Source organism: Scyliorhinus torazame, chromosome 25 (assembly GCF_047496885.1).
Source record: "Scyliorhinus torazame isolate Kashiwa2021f chromosome 25, sScyTor2.1, whole genome shotgun sequence".
Taxonomy (NCBI): domain Eukaryota; kingdom Metazoa; phylum Chordata; class Chondrichthyes; order Carcharhiniformes; family Scyliorhinidae; genus Scyliorhinus; species Scyliorhinus torazame.
Window position 1 is genome coordinate 28,289,350 of NC_092731.1, and position 20,007 is coordinate 28,309,356.

A 20,007-nucleotide genomic window follows, 5' to 3' on the forward strand; every position below is an offset into this window, starting at 1 on the left:
ATTTTGGAAATGGTAAAATGCTTCGGCAATCGGAAGCGCAAAGGGGCTTTGGAGTCCTAGTTCAAGATTCCCTTGAGGCGTAGTGGACGCAGGAAGTCTAAACTATTGCAAAGTGGTACCTTTGGCCCCATCAGATGGGAGGTGACCTCAGAAACAGGACCACTAATCCAGACCGCTGCGTCCACTCACCGTGTTCGGAAAGTGGAGTTTGTTCTAATTTTTTTCTTATCTGATGTGCAACTAACATCAGATAGCCAGGCAGGCAGACAGCCATACAGAAACCCAGACAGACGAACAGTTAGCCAGGCAGAGAAACAGCTCGACAGTCAGCCAGACAGAGACCGCCAGACAAACAGAGAAAAAGCCAGACAGAGAGACAGCCAGACAGCTAGCCAGATAGAGCATCAGACAGCAGCTAACCAGTCAGCCAGACAGACAGAGAGAAAGACAGACAGAAAGAAAGACAGACAGAGAGAGACAGATATACAGCTAGATAGTCAGACAGAGAGACAGCCAGACAGAGAGACAGCCGGACAGAGAGACAGCCGGACAGAGAGACAGACAGACAGTGAGACAGTCAGACAGAGAGACAGTCAGACAGAGAGACAGTCAGACAGAGAGACAGCCAGGCAGCTAGCCAGATAGAGAGACAGCCAGACAGAGAGATAGTCAGACAGAGAGACAGCCAGACAGCCAGACAGAGAGACAGACAGACAGAGAGACAGCCAGACAGAGAGGCAGCCAGAAAGAGAGGCAGCCAGACAGAGTGACAGTCAGACAGAGAGACAGCCAGCCAGCTAGACAGCCAGCCAGACAGAGAGACAGTCAGACAGAGAGACAGCCAGACAGAGAGACAGCCAGGCAGAGAGACAGCCAGACAGAGAGACAGTCAGACAGAGAGACAGTCAGACAGAGACACAGCCAGACAGAGAAACAGTCGGATAGGGAGACAGCCAGACAGCTAGCCAGACACAGAGAGACAGTCAGAGAGACAGCCAGCCAGCTAGACAGTCAGACAGACAGAGAGACAGCCAGCGAGAGAGACAGAGAGGCAGACATCCAGCTAGACAGACTAGAGAGCCAGTGAGCAGATCAGACAGAGAGACAGCCAGGCAGCTGGCAAGGGAACAGACAGCCTGCCAGGCAGACAGGCAGCCACTCAAACGACCTGCTCCTTGTGGGTCCCACCAGCACGCAGTTTCCACAGCTGCAATGCCCTAGCCCTGTGAGACCCTGTTTGACGTTCTGAGGTTCGATTCCCCGTCGCCTCCTCCCACCCTCCTTCCTTTCTCTCCCTCTCTTGGCAGAGATCCAGAACCAAATCATTTTATTCCTTCAAACCCTAATTGACTTGCATCTGTTTCCTGTGGGGCTCATTCAGAAAATTGTCATCACGTCTGTGTGAGTGAACTGCATCTGTTTCATATGTTGCTGCTTTGACCGTTCGGCACCCAGATGCGAGATTGGGATAATTAGGACACGTGCAAAAGGAGAGGAGAGGATGTGTAAAGCGTCTGTGGTATTATCAGCTATTCCGGTACCTGAGAGGCTGAAGTACCATTGGTTAAACCTCGGGGTTTACCACTGGCTGTATAGTATAGTAGCTCCGCCCTGATAGGTGGGGTATAAGAACCAGTGCCGTCCCAGCAGCCCTCATTCTGTACCTGAGCTGCTGGGGAACAGTTCTAGCTTATTAAAGTCTTCAGTTGTACTACAACCTCATTTTAGTAGTTATTGATCGTGCATCAGCGTCATAACATTTCTTGGCCAAATCTTTCAAACACCGCTATCTCCTGAACACGCTGAGAGGAAGTTACTTTAACACAATGGGCGGGTTTCTCTGATCCTAAGTGTTGACCGAGTGTAAATGTTCTTAATTGACTTCCTGAATATTCATGAGGTGATGCAGGTTTTTCACCTGGCCTGGCAATTTGATTTTACCAGGCCTGGTTTTGGCATGCGCTCTGGTCTTGTGGGAAAGGGCAGTCAGAGAGTCGGACTACGTGGATAGCCATTGAAAGAGTCAACATGGGCAGAATGGACTGAATGGCCTGTTTCTCTGTGCTGTATGTTACCCCCCCCCCCCCCCCCCCGGTTTTCTCACCCAGCACTGGCTGCTTTCAGGGCCTGTCCTCACCCTACTTGCTTCAGAAACATCCTTCCAATCCTGGCCCCATCCTGACTTTCCTCTCCTGATTTTCCTTGTGGGGAACATTCCATCCCATTGGATTGGATTGGATTGGATTTGTTTATTGTCATGTGTACCGAGGTACAGTGAAAAGTATTTTTCTGTGAGTAGCTCAACAGATCATTAAATACATGGGATGAAAAGGGAAGAAAAGAAAATACATAATAGGGCAACACAACATATACAATGTAACTACGTAAGCACTGGCATCGGATGAAGCATACAGGGTGTAGTGGTAATGAGGTCAGTCCATAAGAGGGTCATTTAGGAGTCTGGTGACAGTGGGGAAGAAGTTGTTTTTGAGTCTGTTCGGTGCGTGGTCTCAGACTTCTGTATCTCCTGCCCGATGGAAGAAGTTGGAAGAGTGAGTAAGCCGGGTGGGAGGGATCTTTGATTATGCTTTCATAGAATTTACAGTGCAGAAGGAGGCCATTCGGCCCATCGAGTCTGACTGGCTCTTGGAAAGAGCACCCTACCCAAGGTCAACACCTCCACCCTGTCCCCATAACCCAGTAACCCCACCCAACACTAAGGGCAATTTTGAACACTAAGGGCAATTTATCATGGCTAATCCACCTAACCTGCACATCTTTAGACTGTGGGAGGAAACCGGAGCACCCGGAGGAAACCCACGCACACACGGGGAGGATGTGCAGACTCCGCACAGACAGTGACCCAAGCCGGAATCAAACCTGGGACCCTGGAGCTGTGAAGCAATTGTGCTATCCACAAGGCTACCGTGCTGCCCAATGCTGCCCGCTTTCCCCAGGCAGCGGGAGAGTAGATGGAGTCAATGGATGGGAGGCAGGTTTGTGTGATGGACGGGGCTGTGTTCACGACTCTCTGAAGTTTCTTGCGGTCCTGGGCCGAGCAGTTGCCATACCAGACTGTGATGCAGCCCGATAGGATGCTTTCTATGGTGCATCTGTAAAAGTTGGTAAGGGTTAATGGGGACATGCCGAATTTCCTTAGTTTCCTGAGGAAGTATAGGCGCTGTTGTGCTTTCTTGGTGGTAGCATTGACGTGGGTGGACCAGGGCAGATTTTTGGAGATGTGCAACTCTAGGAATTTTAAACTGCTAACCATCTCCACCTCGGCCCCGTTGATGCTGACAGGGGTGTGTACAGTACTTTGCTTCCTGAAGTCAATGACCAGCTCTTTAGTTTTGCTGGCATTGAGGGAGAGATTGTTGTCGCTCTCCCACTCCACTAGGTTCTCTATCTCCCGCCTGTATTCTGACTCGTCGTTATTCGAGATCCGGCCCACTATGGTCGTATCATCAGCAAACTTGTAGATAGAGTTGGGACCAAGTTTTGCCATGCAGTCGTTTGTGTACAGGGAGTAGAGTAGGGGGCTAAGTACGCAGCCTTGCGGGGCCCCGGTGTTGAGGACTATTGTGGAGGAGGTGTTGTTGTTCATTCTTACTGATAATGCAGCATGGCAAGTTACTCTGCAGCAAATATGGGGGAGGGGGAAGAAAAATGGTCAAGGCAGAGCTTCCTGAACCCGCGATCCTGCTCATGGGGGCATCGAGTCAAATTGGCAGTTGGAAATCCTATAATTGTTCAGGGTGTCTACCAACACCATTGTGCCTGTTGGAAACAGGGAGAAGGACTTTCCAGTGTACTTAGCAGCAAATAACGCCATTTTACTCAGCAAACAGAGTCCGTTTAACCTGCACACCAACAGCAAACAGTCTACAGAGTCTACTTACACAGCACGCTACAGAAAACAACCAGCCGAGCCTATTCAAACTGGACACACCGGTCTACAGAAATAACATAGGAGCAGAGGGAGGTCATTCAGCCCGTCGGGCCTGCTACACCATTCAATACCACCATGGCCGATGGATCACTTCAATGCCTTGTACCCACACTTTTCCCCGTAACTCGTTACCTTATCGTTAATCAGAAATCTATCAATCTCTACTTAAACGTATTCAGGCCTCTGGGGGTAGAGAGGGAATTACAAAGATTCACAATCCTCTGCATTCAGAAATTTCTCTTCTTCTCGATGCGAACGCTTTTCCCCTTACTTTGAAATTGTTTCCCCGGCTCTAGACTCCCCAAGCAAAGGGAAACATCTTACCTACATCTACCCCTGTATATACCATTTAGTATTTTGTAGGGTTCAATGAGATCACCTCGCATTCTTTGAAACTCTAGAGAACGTAGGCCCAGTTCGCCCTAAATCTCAGCCATCCCCGGAACAAGTCTGGTGAATCTTCGTCGCGCTCCCTCTATGGCAATAACATCCCTTCTGAGGGACCCAAACGGCACACGGTACTCCATGTATGGCCCAACCAAGCTCCCATACAATTAAAGCAAGACCTCGCCACGCCTGGACTTAAATCCTCTTGCGCTGAAGGCTGACAGCTTACTGCACCTGCATGCTCGCCTTCAGTGACTTACGGACAAGGACACCCAGGTGACTCAGACGGAAAGGGCTCATCGTAAAAAGATCAGTGGAAAATCAGCGACGCACCAGCCCCTGGTGCGCGCAAGAGAACTCGATGGAGACGCGGCATCCATTCTTGACACGGGTTTGCTTTCTCGCGTTTTCCTCAATTTGGCAAAAAAGTGCGGCGATAATTCAGCGGAACGCAGTGGTGTTTATAGAATGCTCCACTCCCAGAGATGTTCGGGAGTTGCTTCACAAGAAGGACTCATTTGAATGTGCGGTGATTGGTGGATACGGCCAGAGCGCTGCTGCCCTTTCAGTTGTTCTGCCGGATCCTTTGGGCAGGTTTCGCCGTCAGCCGGCAACGGGAAAGGCGATTGGGCGGAGAATCGGCTGTGAGGGCGTAAGGGTGGCGGGCGCAGTCTAGAATGCCACGCTCCGGGGCCTCGACAGCGGCGTCAATGCATTCTACTCCGCGCGTACGGTGAACGCCATCCGCGTATCATTAACGGGCCTGACCCAGTATTCTCCGCGATGCTCCGCCTGAGCCGGGGGGTCATTCCCGACAGCGAGGTTCACTTCTGGTTTCAAACATCGGGAAACAAGCCCCGTGGTTGCTGAGGGGGAGAGGGGGGGTACAGAACGTGTCCCAACACCGCCTCAGTGCGCTGATCGTTGTGCTGCTGGCCAGGGGGCTTGTGCCAGGGCCAGGGGGAGTAGCAGGGAGCGGCCAGGAGGTGGGCTGTGGGGTCGGGGTGAACGGGCATTGAACACCATTGCCGCAGCCGGCAAGGCAGCCATGCAGCTGAGCACATCGCTGACTGTCCACTTAGTACCGCTTAGTGCCACAGGTCATACGGGTGTCACCCAAGGTCACCCCCCTAGGTGCCCTGTGGCCCCAGCCGACCCATCAACGGGATGGGCGCGCTCCAGCGTAACCAGTGCCATCCTGTTTGCTGGGATGAGTGTGTGTGGGGAGCGAAGTGCTAATATGCGGACGCAGCTTGTCAGCCTCTCAAGTGTCTACCCCAACTCCAGCAAATCAGACGCCATGTTTAATTGGAATCGGTTGTGTTCAACTTGGCGCTAGCCCATTAACGGTGGTGGAATTGCTCTAGGAATGGTGCCAGTTTCTCTATCGTAGAAGTCCACCAATTCATTCCTGGCGTCAACACTTAGTCTCTCAAACGGAGAATCCTTTATTTTGAACTGAACAGACCGCAACTTGAATAAATGAGGGAAGTAGTGTGCACCTCTCACACATCCCATTAGATCTTTCTGTCCTTTCATTAACTTCGATGGAATTCTATCTTGCCCTTTCTGCATCGTCATCCAATATTAAAATTATACCCGCCACTGAAAGTTCTTAGAAGAAGCCTTTGAGGCTCGGCCCCAGGACTTCTGCTCCCCTCTGCACCCACCATGCTCATTGCTTAGCTTTTGTGCTGGCTGCTGCATATTTTAGCTGACTGAATTGTCTGAGAACCACGCAGTGACGACTGCACTTCTAAATCTTGAGCTGCAGTGCTTTAAAACATCTCAGAACTTACAGGATTCCTGACGCACATGGCCGTTGCTGGATCCCAGACCCTTCCCAGCGGGTTCAGAGCGCAGAGGCAGTAATTAACCCTCTCGATCCACCCATAGGCATAAGCCGTCAAGCAAGTGTACAAGGATTAGTGATCCAGACTGGCCAATCAAACACAGAACAATTAAACCATTGCGCACTGCGTCAGGTGACGTGAGAAAGCCTGGGGCCTTTTGTTCCAACAGGCGTCACATTGAAACACAGCCTGCACTTAGGCCCCAGGTCTTTGGCATCAAATTGAGCTGCAGAAGATTAGACAGGCAGCAAGTTGGATAGGAAAGTTCACAGGCCGGTCACTGCGGCCAGTGCCTCCTTCTAGCAAGACTTCATGTCCACAATGGAGCCTCATCTGTAGAAAAATCTCTGTTAGCGTCACTACTCTCCACCCGGAAGGAATAAGAATTAACCGAGATATCGTTCACATTGATTAGGTTCATTCCCAAGAGTGAATTTCTAATTTTGCTTGCGATTTTCTTCCCTCCTTCCCCGATAGCTGGGGAGCTCCCCGGGGTTACGTTACCATGGCGCCAGGAGTCCCCATCGAGTGATTATTCCTCACAGTGAGCACCAGACTGAGGAAATCCTGCTCCATATCCAACCCAGGCAGGTCACCCAACAACTGACCCACCTTGATGGCAAAGAATTGAACCCAGCTCCAACCAAAGAGGCCCACCTTGGCACTCATGACAACGATGTTCAGTATACAATGCTATCAAAGCACACACAGGCCAAAGGATAAGTTCCAGATTCAAAAGGGACGGCGGGGGGAAGCGATACATTGGATGATCGCCCAGTTTTAGGCAACAATATCCCTTTTGTCTGACCTTAACTGTGACAAATGAAGTTTGTAGTTAATAGTTTTACCTTCCCTGGGACCGGTAGTGGTGCTGTACAATTGAACTGCATGTATCCAAATCCACTGGGGACACGGGTTGGACAGGATTCCTGACTTCCCTCCACACTCATCTGAGGCCTAATGGGTCCTGGCTGACACGCCGCTGCTCAAGGTGGAGAATGGGAACGAAAATGGCTCCCGTTCTTCACGAAAGCGAGATAATTAATGCCCGAGTAGATCTTCACAAAATACCTCAAGAATCCGATGTTAAACCGGGGTCTTTAGAAGAATGAGGGGAGAGCAAATCGAGGTGGACAAGATGCTGAAAGGTATGGATAAAGTAGACGTGGAGTGGATGTTTCCTCTTGTGGGGTATTCCAGAACGAGAGGCCACAATCTTAGAATAGGAGGGAGAAATTTTTAAACAGATTTGAGGAGGAACTACTCCTCCCAAAGGGTTGTGAATCTGTGGGATTCGATGCCCCAGAGTGCGGTGGATGCTGGGACAGTGAGCAAATTTAAGGAGGAGTCAGACAGATTGTTAATTGGTAATGGGTTGAAGGGTTATGGAGAACGGGCAGGACGGTGGAGTTGAGGCCAGGATGGGATGATCACATTGAGGGTGTGTAGGCCCGGGAGGCTAAATTGCCTATGGCTACTCCTGGGTCATGTGTTCTCGGGAGGAGCCGGTCTGTCTGATTTCACAATCCAGCTCTTAGTCTGTAGCATTGTAGGTAGCAGATGAGGAACATAGCAGCCATGATAGAATGGCGGAGCAGACCCGATGGGCCAAATGGCCTAATTCTGCTCCTGTATCTTATGAACTTATGATCAAAGCAAATCCCATGGTAATATGGCAAGAAGAGATGGGGAGTTCTCCTCAATACCCCTGCCATTATTCATCTTCCAAGAACATTGCTAAATCTGGTCCTTTTTTTCATTGAAGGTTGAGGTAGACAAACTGGCCACAATGATTACCACACTGCGAAACTTTGAAAGTTCTTCCTCAGCTGTGAGTCACTTTGAGCCGCCATGAAGGACACTCAATGTGAGTTCTTGCTGTTACGCAGCTGGTCAGTTCAAAGACCAACGATGGTTCCGCTCTTGGAGGAGGAGGTGTGGAGTGAGGCGCTGAGGAGAGTGAACTCGACCTCGTCTCGGGCAAGGCCGAGTCCCATCCAGCTGAGAGTGGTGTTCTGAGCACACCTTATGAAGGCTAGAATGAGTTGGTTATTTTTGAAGGGGTGGATAATAGATGCGATCGGTGTCTTGGGGTGGGGGGGGGCCGGCACATCATGTGCGCATGTTCTGGGCGTGCTCAAAGATGGCGGATCCCTGGAGGTCCTTTTATGAGATTATGTCGGCAATCCAGAACCATTGGTGGAGGTTTTTGGGGTTTCGGTTGTGCCGGAAGTCCGGGCGGGGGGCAGACGTCCAGCCCTTTGCCTCACTGGTGGCGAGGAGGTGGACCCTCATGCGCTGGAGGTAGATTACACCGCCAAGCGCCTCGACGTGGCTGGGTGGCCTGATGGAGTTTTTACATCTTGAGAAGGTTACAGAGCTGGTCACTGTGAGCTGTGTTGGGGGGGGGGGGGTGGGGGGGGGGGGGGGGGGGGAGGACATGGTGGTGGTGGGGGGGAGGGGGGGGGGCAGGGAGGGGGAACAGGGCGGGTGAGGGGGGGACTCAGTGGCAAAGTTTAACAGTTGTAAGGGAAGGTGGGGGGGACTATTACTGTTTGATTGTTCCTCTGTGTTGTTGTAGGTTTTGTATTAAGATTGTTCAAAAAATTGAATTGAAATATTTCCCCCAGAAAAGTGAACCTGAATCTACTCTGTATCTTAAAACAGGTCTAGTTCCAAGACAGCAAAGTCACAGACTCACCTGGTCCCCCGCAGACACTCAGAGTGACGGGTTTATATACCTCTTGCAATGGTTCCCTCGTCCTTTCCCAGCTGGGCACAGTTGTGCTTAATTCCCAATTTAAAGCATGGATTCTATTGCAGCACAATTTCAACGTTGACAATACCGCCGCCGCCCCCCCCCCCCCCCGCCTCCCCCCCCCCCCCCCCCCCCCCCCCCCAGACCCACCCGCCCCTCCCCCAAGACAATGAGACTCCAACAACAGGCTCCAGAGTCGATCCGAAAAATAGCGAACACTCCATTGCAAGTTACCATCGCAGATTCACAGAATTGTCACGGGGGGGGGGGGGCAGAAGGAGTCCATTCGGCCCGTCGTGTCAGCCCCGGCTCTCCAAACGAGCATCGTGACTCAGTGCCGTTCCCCTGCCTTTCCCCCCCACGCCCCCTGCACATTGTTACCATTCAAATAATCATCTAATCCCCTCTGGAAGGCCTCGGTTGAACCTGCCTCCACCACACTTCCAGGCCCAACCACACGCTGGGTGAAATAGTTTTTTCTCACATCATATTTGCTTCTTTTCCAAATCACTTTAAATCTCAATGCCCGGGTCAGACGAACAGCAGAAGAGATACCAACTCAGGGGCGTAGCGTTCAAGCGCTGCGTCACGACAACGTAGCTCACAGTCACGTGCGTGTAATATGAGAATCAACAGCTTCAGTGGACCCTCTCAGACATTCAATAGCATCGTGGCCGATCTGATTGTGACCTGAACTACCTCTGCCTTGAAAATGTTCAATGATCCAGTGCCGCCCCTCTACGGGCACGAGAATTCCAAAGATTTACAATACTGTGAGGGGAAACACATTCTACTCATCTTCACCTTAAGTGGGAGGACCCAAGGAGGGAGGTACTCTGTAAGTGTCAAAGCTGCTTTCAAACTAGGCCTGAACCCCAGCCTTGGTGTAGTGGCAGTGTGAGATTACCCTTGCTCGCACCAGCAACACGTTGGGAGGACATGGTTGATGGTATAACGCCCGCCATCGTAGGCCAAGTTATGACGAAGGTCACACAGTGGGGCCTTGCCCAACATGGAACTTGCCTGAGGCCTTCCCCAACACTTCAGAGGGAACACTCTGTCAATCTGGATTGGATATCAGTTTGGTTCTATGATTCCATAAAACCATAGAATTCCCACAGTGCAGAAGGAGGCCATTCAGCCCATCGAGTCTGCGCCGACCCTCTGAAAGAGCACCCAATCTAGGCCCACTCCCCCGCCCATAACCTGCACATCCCGGGACAGTAAGGGGCAATTGATCACGGCCAATCCACCTAATCTGCCCATCTTTGGACTGTGGGAGGAAACCGGAGCGCCCGGAGGAAACCCACGCAGGCACGGGGAGGACGTGCAGACTCCGCACAGAGAGTCACCTGAGGGCGGAATCGAACCCGGGTCCCTGGCGCTGTGAGGCAGCAGTGCTAATCACCGTGCCGCCCAACGGGCAGTGTCTGCTGTCCATGCTTTGGGGAATAATAATCCCACGTAATACGTCACGCGTTTGTCCAGCATTTCGCCTGAATTTAGGAAAATGAGTGGAAGCTTCCATTCTGTTTGGACAGCAATGTCATTCGCAGCGCCACACGCTGGTCCTACACTTCAAGCTCGACATTCCGAGTCCTCTTGAATCTTCGTCACAATGGTCTGACGAAGAGTCAAACAGATTCGAAAAGTCAACTCTGTTTATTCTCCTCCTCACAGATGCCAGCTGGCTTCAATCTCTCGGCCATTGTATCATTGCAAAACGACAATGCAGTTGCAATCCATCACTTATGCTTCCACGGTCAAAATAAAATCCTCGCTTCACTCAAGGAATTGCAAAAGGATCATACTCCAGGGCAGTCAATAGAGTCAGGGTACCCTGAACAGGCTTCGATGTGGGTGATTCCTGCACCAATTCCTGGTTTGTACGCCTGAAACATTTTCACCACTTTTCCTTGGATTGGATAACCGCTTCCTACCTGATCGGAGAGGCTGGTGCAGGAGCCCGTGAAGTCTTCCAGGTCGGATTTTGACCCGACGTCGCGATCGTCGATCACCAGGTCAATCGGCATCTTTCCCTTCAAGCAGCTGATGTATCGGTGGCAGAAGTTATCGCACAACTCGTGGACCTGTGGTGGGACCCGGTGAGGCAAGGGGAGAGGTTAGAGCGAGGCAAAGTCACCACGCGGGTAAGAGGGGCACGGGGCCACTGCGGGAAGACGTCACCTCAACGGGAATCAAAGGCTGCCGTGAGTTGGGGGGGTGGGGGTGAGCGGGTACGTGGAATTCGAAACACAAAACAGCTCAGTCATGATGCCTATATTGGGCGGCACGGTGGCACAGCGTTGAGCAACGTTGCCTCACTGCGCCAGGGTCCCGGGTTCGATTCCGGCCTCGGGTGCCTCTCTGTGTGGAGTCTGCACGTTCTCCCCGTGTCTGCGTGGGTTTCCTCCGGGTGCTCCGGTTTCCTCCCACAGTCCAAAGATGTGCAGGTTGGCCGTGTTAAATTGCCCCTTAGTGTCCAAAAGGTTAGGTGGGGCTACCGGGGATAGGGCGGGGGAGTGGGCCGAGGTTAGGGTGCTCTATTGGAGGGTCGGTGCAGACTCGATGGTCCGAATGGCCTCCTTTTGCACTTTATCGGGATTCTATGACTCGACTGAATGCCGGAGCTGGCTCGAGGGGCCAAATGGCCTACTCCTGCTCCCGATCTGTACATTTGGAACATGATAACTTCACAGAGACATGTAAACGCTATTGGGCAAACTGGTGGCTCTGGGAAATTCTATGGACTGGATTTCCTGGCCCTTCCCGCCGGAACATCTTCCAGTCCCGCCAATTGCCTGGGTCCAACACCAGCACAACAAATACCTGGACAGGTACGCGAGGTTGAAGTTACAATCAGGTAAGCCTTGATCTTCGAGTCATCGAATCCCTGCAGTGCAGAATGAGGCCATTCGGCCAATCAGGCCTGCACCAACCCTCTAAAAGAGCACCTAACCTTGGCCCACTCCCCGCCCTATCCCCGTAACCCCACCTAACCATTGGACACTATGGAACAATTTAGAATGGTCAATCCACCGAACCTGCACCTAATTTGACATCTTATTGAATGGTACAAGGGGCTCGAAAGGCCAAGGGGCCGACTCAAGATTCTGCATGTTCATATGGTTGTGAACACTTCGGTCATGCCGAGGGTGCTGCATTGTCAGAGGAACCTGCTTTTTTGGGACATAGAAACATAGGAACTAGGAGCAGAAGTCGACAATTTAGCCCTTCGAGTCTGCTCCGCCATTCAAATAGATCATGGTTCACTAAACGCCCCTTTCGGGAAGGAAATCTGCTGTCCTTACCCGGTCTGGCCTACATGTGACTCCAGACTCCCACAGTAATGTGGTTGACTCTGGAATGAGCGAGCGAGCCACTCAGATCAAGGGCAATTAGGGATGGGGCAACAAATGCTGTCAATGAATAATAAGAAATATTCCTGTGGAATTATTCATGTGGATCGCAAACCGATCAGAAGTGAAATTGGGAATAGGGACAAAAGCTTTGACGATATATTGCATGCACGCCTAATAAGGCATTGGTCAGTTACGCGTCGAATCAAACTTCACTATCCTCCCACATTTAAACAAATGGCACATTTAGTCAAGATCACCGGATCATTGTACGTGAATCATTAGCTTGGTAGTTGTGGGGTTTAGGATTACCATATTATAAAGCTATTTCTGTAATGTTTGAATTAGATTTGCTGTCATGGCAATGACTCAAATTGATGTCCACTGGCCAATGGAATTGGCTAAAAGAATAACATAGAACATACAGTGCAGAAGGAGGCCATTCAGCCCATCGAGTCTGCACCGACCCACTTAAGCCCTCACTTCCACCCTATCCCCCATAACCCAATAACCCCTCCTAACCTTTTTTGGACACTAAGGGCAATTTAGCACGGCCAATCCACCTAACCTGCACATCTTTGGACTGTGGGGGGGAAACCGGAGCACCTGGAGGAAACCCACGCAGACACGGGGAGAACGTGCAGACTCCGCACAGACAGTGTCCCAGCGGGGAATCGAACCTGGGACTCTGGCGCTGTGAAGCCACAGTGCTAACCACTTGTGCTACCGCGCTGCATGAGGGAGCTGGCATGAGGGAGGGAATTATAGTCGGAAGTTGCTATGACTTGGAAGGCGCTGTCAGGGAGGGGAAACTGAAGAAGATTCAATCAGGGTTTTCAAAAATACTTGCAAGGGAAAAAAGGCAATTGCCAGAATGTGGGGAAAGAGCAGGGAGGTGCGGCTAATTGGATAAGAGAGCTAGCAGAGGTATTATGGGCCGAATGCCAGTAAGAATCTCTTTGATTCTGGTACACAATCTGAAAAATAGATTGGAATTTGCCTTATCTCTCCAGCAGCTAAAAGGTTAAAACACAGATACGCCCCCAATTCACAGACAACACATTTCCCATTCACTGCTGTGTCAACACGTGGCCACTCTTAGGAAGTTGGAATGAAATGAAAAGTGGATAAAAAAAGAAAGGGAAAGGGATTTAGCTGCACCAAGGGCTTGTGAGGTGCAGATTAGTCCAGAAGCCAGGTGAAAGAGACACTTTGTTCAAAAAAGTGGAGGCTGGCAGTCTTAGGGCCTAGATCACAGCCGTGCCCAGTTGCAAAGCAGGACTCGCTCAGCATGAAGCTGTTGTTCAGAAAAGAAAGTAGAAGAAGAAGCTATATGCGTTAGACCCCGGAAATCCTACTCAAAACTAGAAGAAAGATCTCCAAAAGAAAGTTGCAGGTCCTGTGTGGTAATTATTTGGCTCATGGTGTTAAAACCAATGGGATGTTGTTTTGGGGACGGTGTATTCTCAGGGTTTAGGAAAGTAAATAGATTTGTATTGAGGGGGATAAATTAAGCATACTGTCTGGGTATTGTAGCTGATTGTCAATGTTGTCCTTTACTGTTGATTTGTTTTAAATAACGTTTTGTTATTTGAATAATTTACAAGACTGACCATCTTTTCCTCATCTCTTTTCTCACATTTTGTTTCCCAAATTGCAAAAGTAAATGATTAAGACCCAAATGTTCTGCGTTTCCCTTCTGGAAGTTAGGACGCCCTCGCGTTGAACACCAGAGGGATCAATAACACCATTGTCTATCCTCACATCAGCCGGGCCCAATGTACCTCAGTCTCGCCTCAGGAGTCAAAAGATTGAGGGCTCAAATTGCTCGCCAGAATTTGACCACTTAATCCAGGTTGACACTACGCTAAAGGAGATGCTACACTGCCAGATGTGCAGAACAGCGGGTGCGCTGTGGGTCTGTCTCAAGGGGAAGTTAAAAGATCCCATTGATCTGTTTTGAAGCAGAACATAGGGAGTTCTATCTGGGGTCCTGGCTAATTGTTATTCCTCAGTCAACACCCCATCATAAATGGTCAAGAGTTGAGAGTTGGCCTCGGTAATGACGACCGTGAAATTATCATCGATTGTCCGAAAAACCCATCTGGTTCACTAATGTCCTTTAGGGCAGGAAATCTGCCGTCCTTACCCGGTCTGGCCTACACGTGACTCCAGACCCACAGCAACGGGGTTGACTCTTAACTCAAGTGGCCGAGTAAGCCGCTCAGTTCAAGGGCAATTAGGGATGGGCAACAAAGGCTAGGCCCGGCCCAGCGACGTCCACACCCCATGAAAGAATGAAGAAAAACTCCATCTGGTCGGTACGACACTGCTGATCGTGGGAGCTTGCTGTGTGCATATTGGTTGCCTCGTTTACTGCAAAGAAACAGGGACTACATTTCAAAACTACAGCCGAGATTCTCCGTTCCCACCGGCAGCGCACCCCCGTCCGTGGGATTCCCAGTGGGGTGGGGTGGCTCCCATGGGAAATCCCATTGACAAACGGGGGGGCGGGAGCAGGTAATCACCCCGCCGGCGAACGGCATGCCGTCGGAAAACAGGCGGCCAGGGGAAGCGGAGAATCCCATCCCACATCATTGCCTGCAGAGTGGGATTGCCTGGGGCGGTGGTTATTAGAGGCGCTATATAAATGAAAGTCTTTCCGTTACAATACTTTAGATCTTCTCAACCCGCCCCTCCCCCACCCACCCACCACCACCACCCCCCCACGACCCTCCACCCCCCCAAAGCACCACCAGGCCATCCCCACCCCACCCAGTCTGTTCCTCCGCCTACGGCAGTCAAGTCTGGTCTCACCAAACCATCGTCATCTCTCCTACCCCTCCCGTCCTCGGAAGGGTCCTGTGATGAGGATTTTGGTCCCTCACCATAGTTTTTAACAATAACCCCCCCCCCCCCCCCCCCACCACGCAACCCACCCACCACCACCACCCCGTCTGCTTCCTCAGAGAGATGCGACGTTGAGTTTGGCAACTTTAGATAGAAACGTAGAAAAAAAAATAGGAGCAGGAGGAGGCCATTCGGCCCTTCGAGCCCGCTCCGCCATTCGTTATGATCGTGGCTGATCATCCAACTCAATAGCCTAATCCCGCTTTCCCTCCCCTCCCCGAAGCCTTTGACCCCTTTGCCCTAGGCGCTATATCTAACTGCTTCCTGAAACCATACACATCGGAATTCTCTGTCAACGGGACCCTCCAGTCCGCCGGCAGTGCCCCCGCGCCCCCGGGTGGAAGGTGCTGCCTCAGGGGCCTTGGTGAGTAACTGCAGTGCAGTCGCAGAGGAGCAGAACATTTTAAAAATATACCTCCATGCGAATGGAGCGGGTCTTGGGGTCCAAAGATGGGCAGGTTGGAGGGTTAGAGGGATAGGGCGAGCGGGTGGGCCTAGGGAGGGCGCTCTTTCAGAGGGTGGGTGCAGACTGGATGGGCCGAATGGCCTCCTTCTGCACTGTAGGGATTCAATGGTGTTAAATAAGGCATTCGCGTCAAAAAACGTTTTGCAACTTTAAGAGTGTTGCTGCTCTTGACATAATTGTTTTCCTGGGATAGAAACTCATGATAATTATTCTCCAATTAATTCCTGACTGGGTAAGGCCTGGCACGCTGAGCATTGTCAACGCCGAGACTGATTCAGCTTCAGTTGTCACCCTCGCTCGGAGACATTGGGCAAGGCGGTGCAATGACACGCTGATGCAGTAGGGGGCAGCCTTGCGTGGTTCCTCACGGGGAGGGAGGGAGGGGGGGGACGGTTACAGGAAGGTATTCGGCCTGCCCTGTCTGTACATGCTCCCTGCAGGAGCACCCCTCCTTGTGCTGCCCCCCCCACCCCCCCCGCAATCCCCCGCCTTCTCCCCCGAGCCTGCACATTCCTCAGGTAACAATCCAACTCCCGCTTCAGAGTCGCGATTGAACCCGCCTGTCCCATAGGCCCAGGCTGCGCCCTCCAGGCCTTTGCCGCTCACTGCGTGTAACAATGGCGCGCTCCGTCCAATAACGGGCCCGGTGAAGACGTTGAGGTGAGAGGCATGATGTAAATACAAGGGGCTGAATTGTCCCAAAATGAGACAATGTCCTCACGCCGGCGTAAGGACGGTGGAGTTGTACTCCAGAAATACCTTTCAAAAAGTTGAATGGATTCCCAGCCCTGCAGGGGGCTAGCAGGGACCTGGAGTGAATCCGGCAGCTCCGGTTCGGAGTCCGCGCAGGTGCACGCCGGCGGCCTCCAACGGCCACACTCAGCTCCAGGGCGGACTCGGACCGCGGAGCCACACCAAAGAAAGAGACCCCCCCCCCCCCCCCGATTGGCCCGCCCCCGACCAGGGTGGGGATACACTGGGCGGGCCTCAGGCAATGGCCCCCTCGGCGGCGCGGCCTACTCCGCGGTCACGCCGATTTTCGGGGCCCGGAGAATCGGCGGACTGGGCCGGGCCCGATTACGCCGCAGAAGTGGATTCTCCGCAGCCCCGCGCCGGTCGCGATTTCGGCGCGGAGCCTACGGAGGATCCAGCCCAAGATGTTGTTATTGTGACTAGGACAGAGGCCCCAATATTTTCTGAGTCATGTGTTTGGAGGGGGATGGATGGGGGGAGGGGGGGAAGGATAAGGGTGACAGACTACGGACGGGGAACCCCAAGTATGGGTTTAATGAACCACCTTTTGGCCCCAGGACAGAGCTTCATCGATTTTCCCTCCTGATTTCCCACCTGATTGGCCGACTGTCTTGCCTGTCTGTTGTGTGGGAAGGCCTTCTGTACAGGTAAGGAGACAACGAGAGATTATCGGGGGGGGGGGGTCTCAGGGTTAAAGAGGCCACGGGGCTAGAGGGATAGCTGAGGTTAGATTGCGGTCACGGGGGGGGGGGGGGGGAGGGCCGGGGTAAGATGGCGAATTGGGGGGGCGAGACGGCACATGGAGGGTGGTGGGAGCAGATCACAGCGGAGACTGGCTTACGGGCAACGTTGTTGGGCCAAAAACAAATTCTCCTGCTCCCGGCCCACAAGCAGTGCTATAAAAGCACTTACCTCTTGGGCTCCAGTCCTCCTCACTTCCCATTACCTGTCGGGGTTTCCTAAAGCCCGCGGGGATGACCCGATTAATCTCCCCTATGCGTGGCGTATGAGCTGCCCATCCCGTGGGGGGAGACCCACCAGCGGCCTCCTTAATCCCGTAAAAGCCGGCCCAGATAGGGACCAGGCCGCAGAGCATCCCCGGCTGGGATTCGGACTGTTGCTTGGCAACACTTTCCTCTTGGGAATGAACTATTTTTTGACTCTCCTTTCCGGAACTCCTCCATGATTACGAACGGATCGGTCACCAACCCAGGCCCCCCCCCCCACCCCAGCCATCCCCATCCCATCTCTGTTAGAATGGGCGGGATCAAGGCGGGTTGGCGGTGGGTGGGGGGGGAGAGGGGGGTGTCAGCCGCAAAATCTTTGAACTGTGTGTGAGGCGTGGCTCAGTTGGGAGCAGCCTTGCCTCTGAGCTGTGAGGTTCGGGATTCAAACGCCCCCTCCTCCCCTGAATGGCGCACAAATGGTAAGGGTGGCGCTCAAGTACAGTACCGAGGGTGTGCAGCACTGCCGGAAGGGCTATTTTTCAGGTGAAGGGGCTGCAATTGCCTGGGCCTACGCCCTCACCCAAAACAGGTCCGCCCAGCTTTCTGGGGGTTTAGATGACCCCCAAACCATTCGGAGGGGTGTGGGGAGAGTTCAGTCTGCTCCGAACGCGTGCTGTCCTGGAGTCTTTAAGACTTAAATCGATTGCCTCAAATTGGTATGATTTAACTGGGGAGGGTGGGGCTTGGAATCCTCTTAATAGATTATTTCGAGTCCAGCCGAGCGACACGATATATGTGAAGATTATCATCGAACCGCAATGCAACTCCTGACGGAATGTCTATTTAAATTCAGCGCTAAGCTTCCCCAGCAACCCAACAGGCAAAGACATCACACTGTGCAACTGACAGAGAGCAAAGGGGCACAGCTTTGATTCTGGCGACTGCCCCCACGCCCTGCCCCGAACAGCCCCCTCCCTCACCTGCCCCCCCCCACTCCTATCACCCCCCCAACTCCTCTACCCCACCGCCCTCTCCGCCACCACCTCCTCTCTCCCTCTTCCCCCCCGCCTCTCTCCACCCCCCCCCCCCGCCCAGCCACCCCTCCGCCACCCCCCCCCTCCTCGCCGCCGTGCCACCACGTGTCCGAGGTCAGCCGAGGACGCGGCGGGGTTCGTCCGCGATGCCCCACCCGGCCAAGCAGCCCGCCGCCACTCTCGCAGTGGAGATGACTTCCCTGCGGATGGGGGGCGGGGGGGGGGTGCAGGTTTGGGAAGGTGGAGCCACGCAGTCAGCTGCTGGCAGCCTTGATTCCGAAGCGCCTGTGAGTCTGAGGGAGGCCTTGGTGGAGGGACGACAAGGGGTGTGTGGCGGGGGTGGGGGGAGCCGGTCAAGAGGGAGTGTTCTTTCCACAGCAGTCACATGAAGAGATGTTTCCCAGGCTTCCAGACAAGCAGCGCAATAAATCACTCCCCAAATACCACAGGCCTTTGGCAGCCTGCCTCGCTCTTATCAAGCCTGCCTTGCTTTGGAGCAGCAGCAGAGATAGGCCCGGGAGCCTTTCCAAACCGGTAACATAAGCAGACATTGGGATGATGTCACCCAACTGGGAGGGCAAAGTTCAAAGCAGCCCGTAACCGTCATCTGAACCCTGGGATGGGATTACAGCCTGCAGATCAACCCTAGAGTCGCAGATTCTGAAACGCACGGGGCCTTTGACCCAGGATCGAGATGTACAAAATCACGAGGGGCCTGGCAGAGAGGGCGGGGAGAGACGGTCCCCGTTTGTGAGCGGATCAAGAATAGGGCCGTAGATTGTGAAGAACTTCTGCACCATCCTCCTCCTTTCGAATCATCGAACTTAACGGCACAGAAGGAGGCTCTTCAGCCCATCATCACTGCACCGGCCATCAAACACCAATCTATTCTCATCCCACTCCCCAGCACTTGGGCCGTAGCCTTGTGTCGCTAAGGCACTTCAAGTGCTCGTCTAAATGCTTCTTAAATGCTGTGAGGGTTCCCGCCTCCACCCCCCGTTCAGGCAGCGAGTTCCAGATTTCCACCACCCTCTGGGTGAAAGGGTTTCTCCTCAACTCCCTTCCGAACCTTCTACCTCTTAGTTTAAATCTATGCCCCCCTGGTTATTGCCCCCTCTACACGGCACGGTGGCACAGTGGTCAGCACTGCTGCCTCGCGGCGCCAGGGACCCGGTTTCAGTTCCAGCCTCGGGTCACTGTCTGTGCGGAGTCTGCACGTCCTCCCCGTGTCTGCGTGGGTTTCCTCCGGGTGCCTCCGGCTTCCTCCCACAGCCCAAAGATGTGCAGGTTAGGTGGATTGGCCGTGATACATTTCCCCTAGGGAGGGGGGGTCACGGAGATAGGGTGTGGGATTGGGCCTAGGTAGGGTGCCCTTTCAGAGGGCCAGTGCAGACTCAATGGGCCAAATGGCCTCCTTTTGCATTATAGGGATTATACACACAGACATATATGATACTAATGGAAAAAATGACTTCCTATCCACCCTATCTGCATCCCTCATAATTTTGAACATCTCAATCAGGACGTCCCTCAGCCTTCTCTGCTCCAAGGAGAACAACGCCGGCCTAACCAGCCTCTCTTCACAGCT

The 20,007-nt window shown here is 52.8% G+C and overlaps 1 protein-coding gene across 3 annotated transcripts in view; it reads right to left on the reverse strand.

Annotated features, from left to right (window-relative positions):
* The window catches only part of LOC140402446 (homeobox protein Meis1-like), a 742,827-nt gene that overhangs the window by 539,394 nt on the left and 183,426 nt on the right, over window positions 1-20,007 (reverse strand). For all 3 annotated transcript variants that reach the window (XM_072490236.1, XM_072490235.1, XM_072490237.1), the window contains exon 6: window positions 10,891-11,040. In XM_072490236.1, coding sequence (XP_072346337.1) covers window positions 10,891-11,040 — 150 coding nt within the window. The remainder of the gene's footprint in view (window positions 1-10,890; window positions 11,041-20,007) is intronic.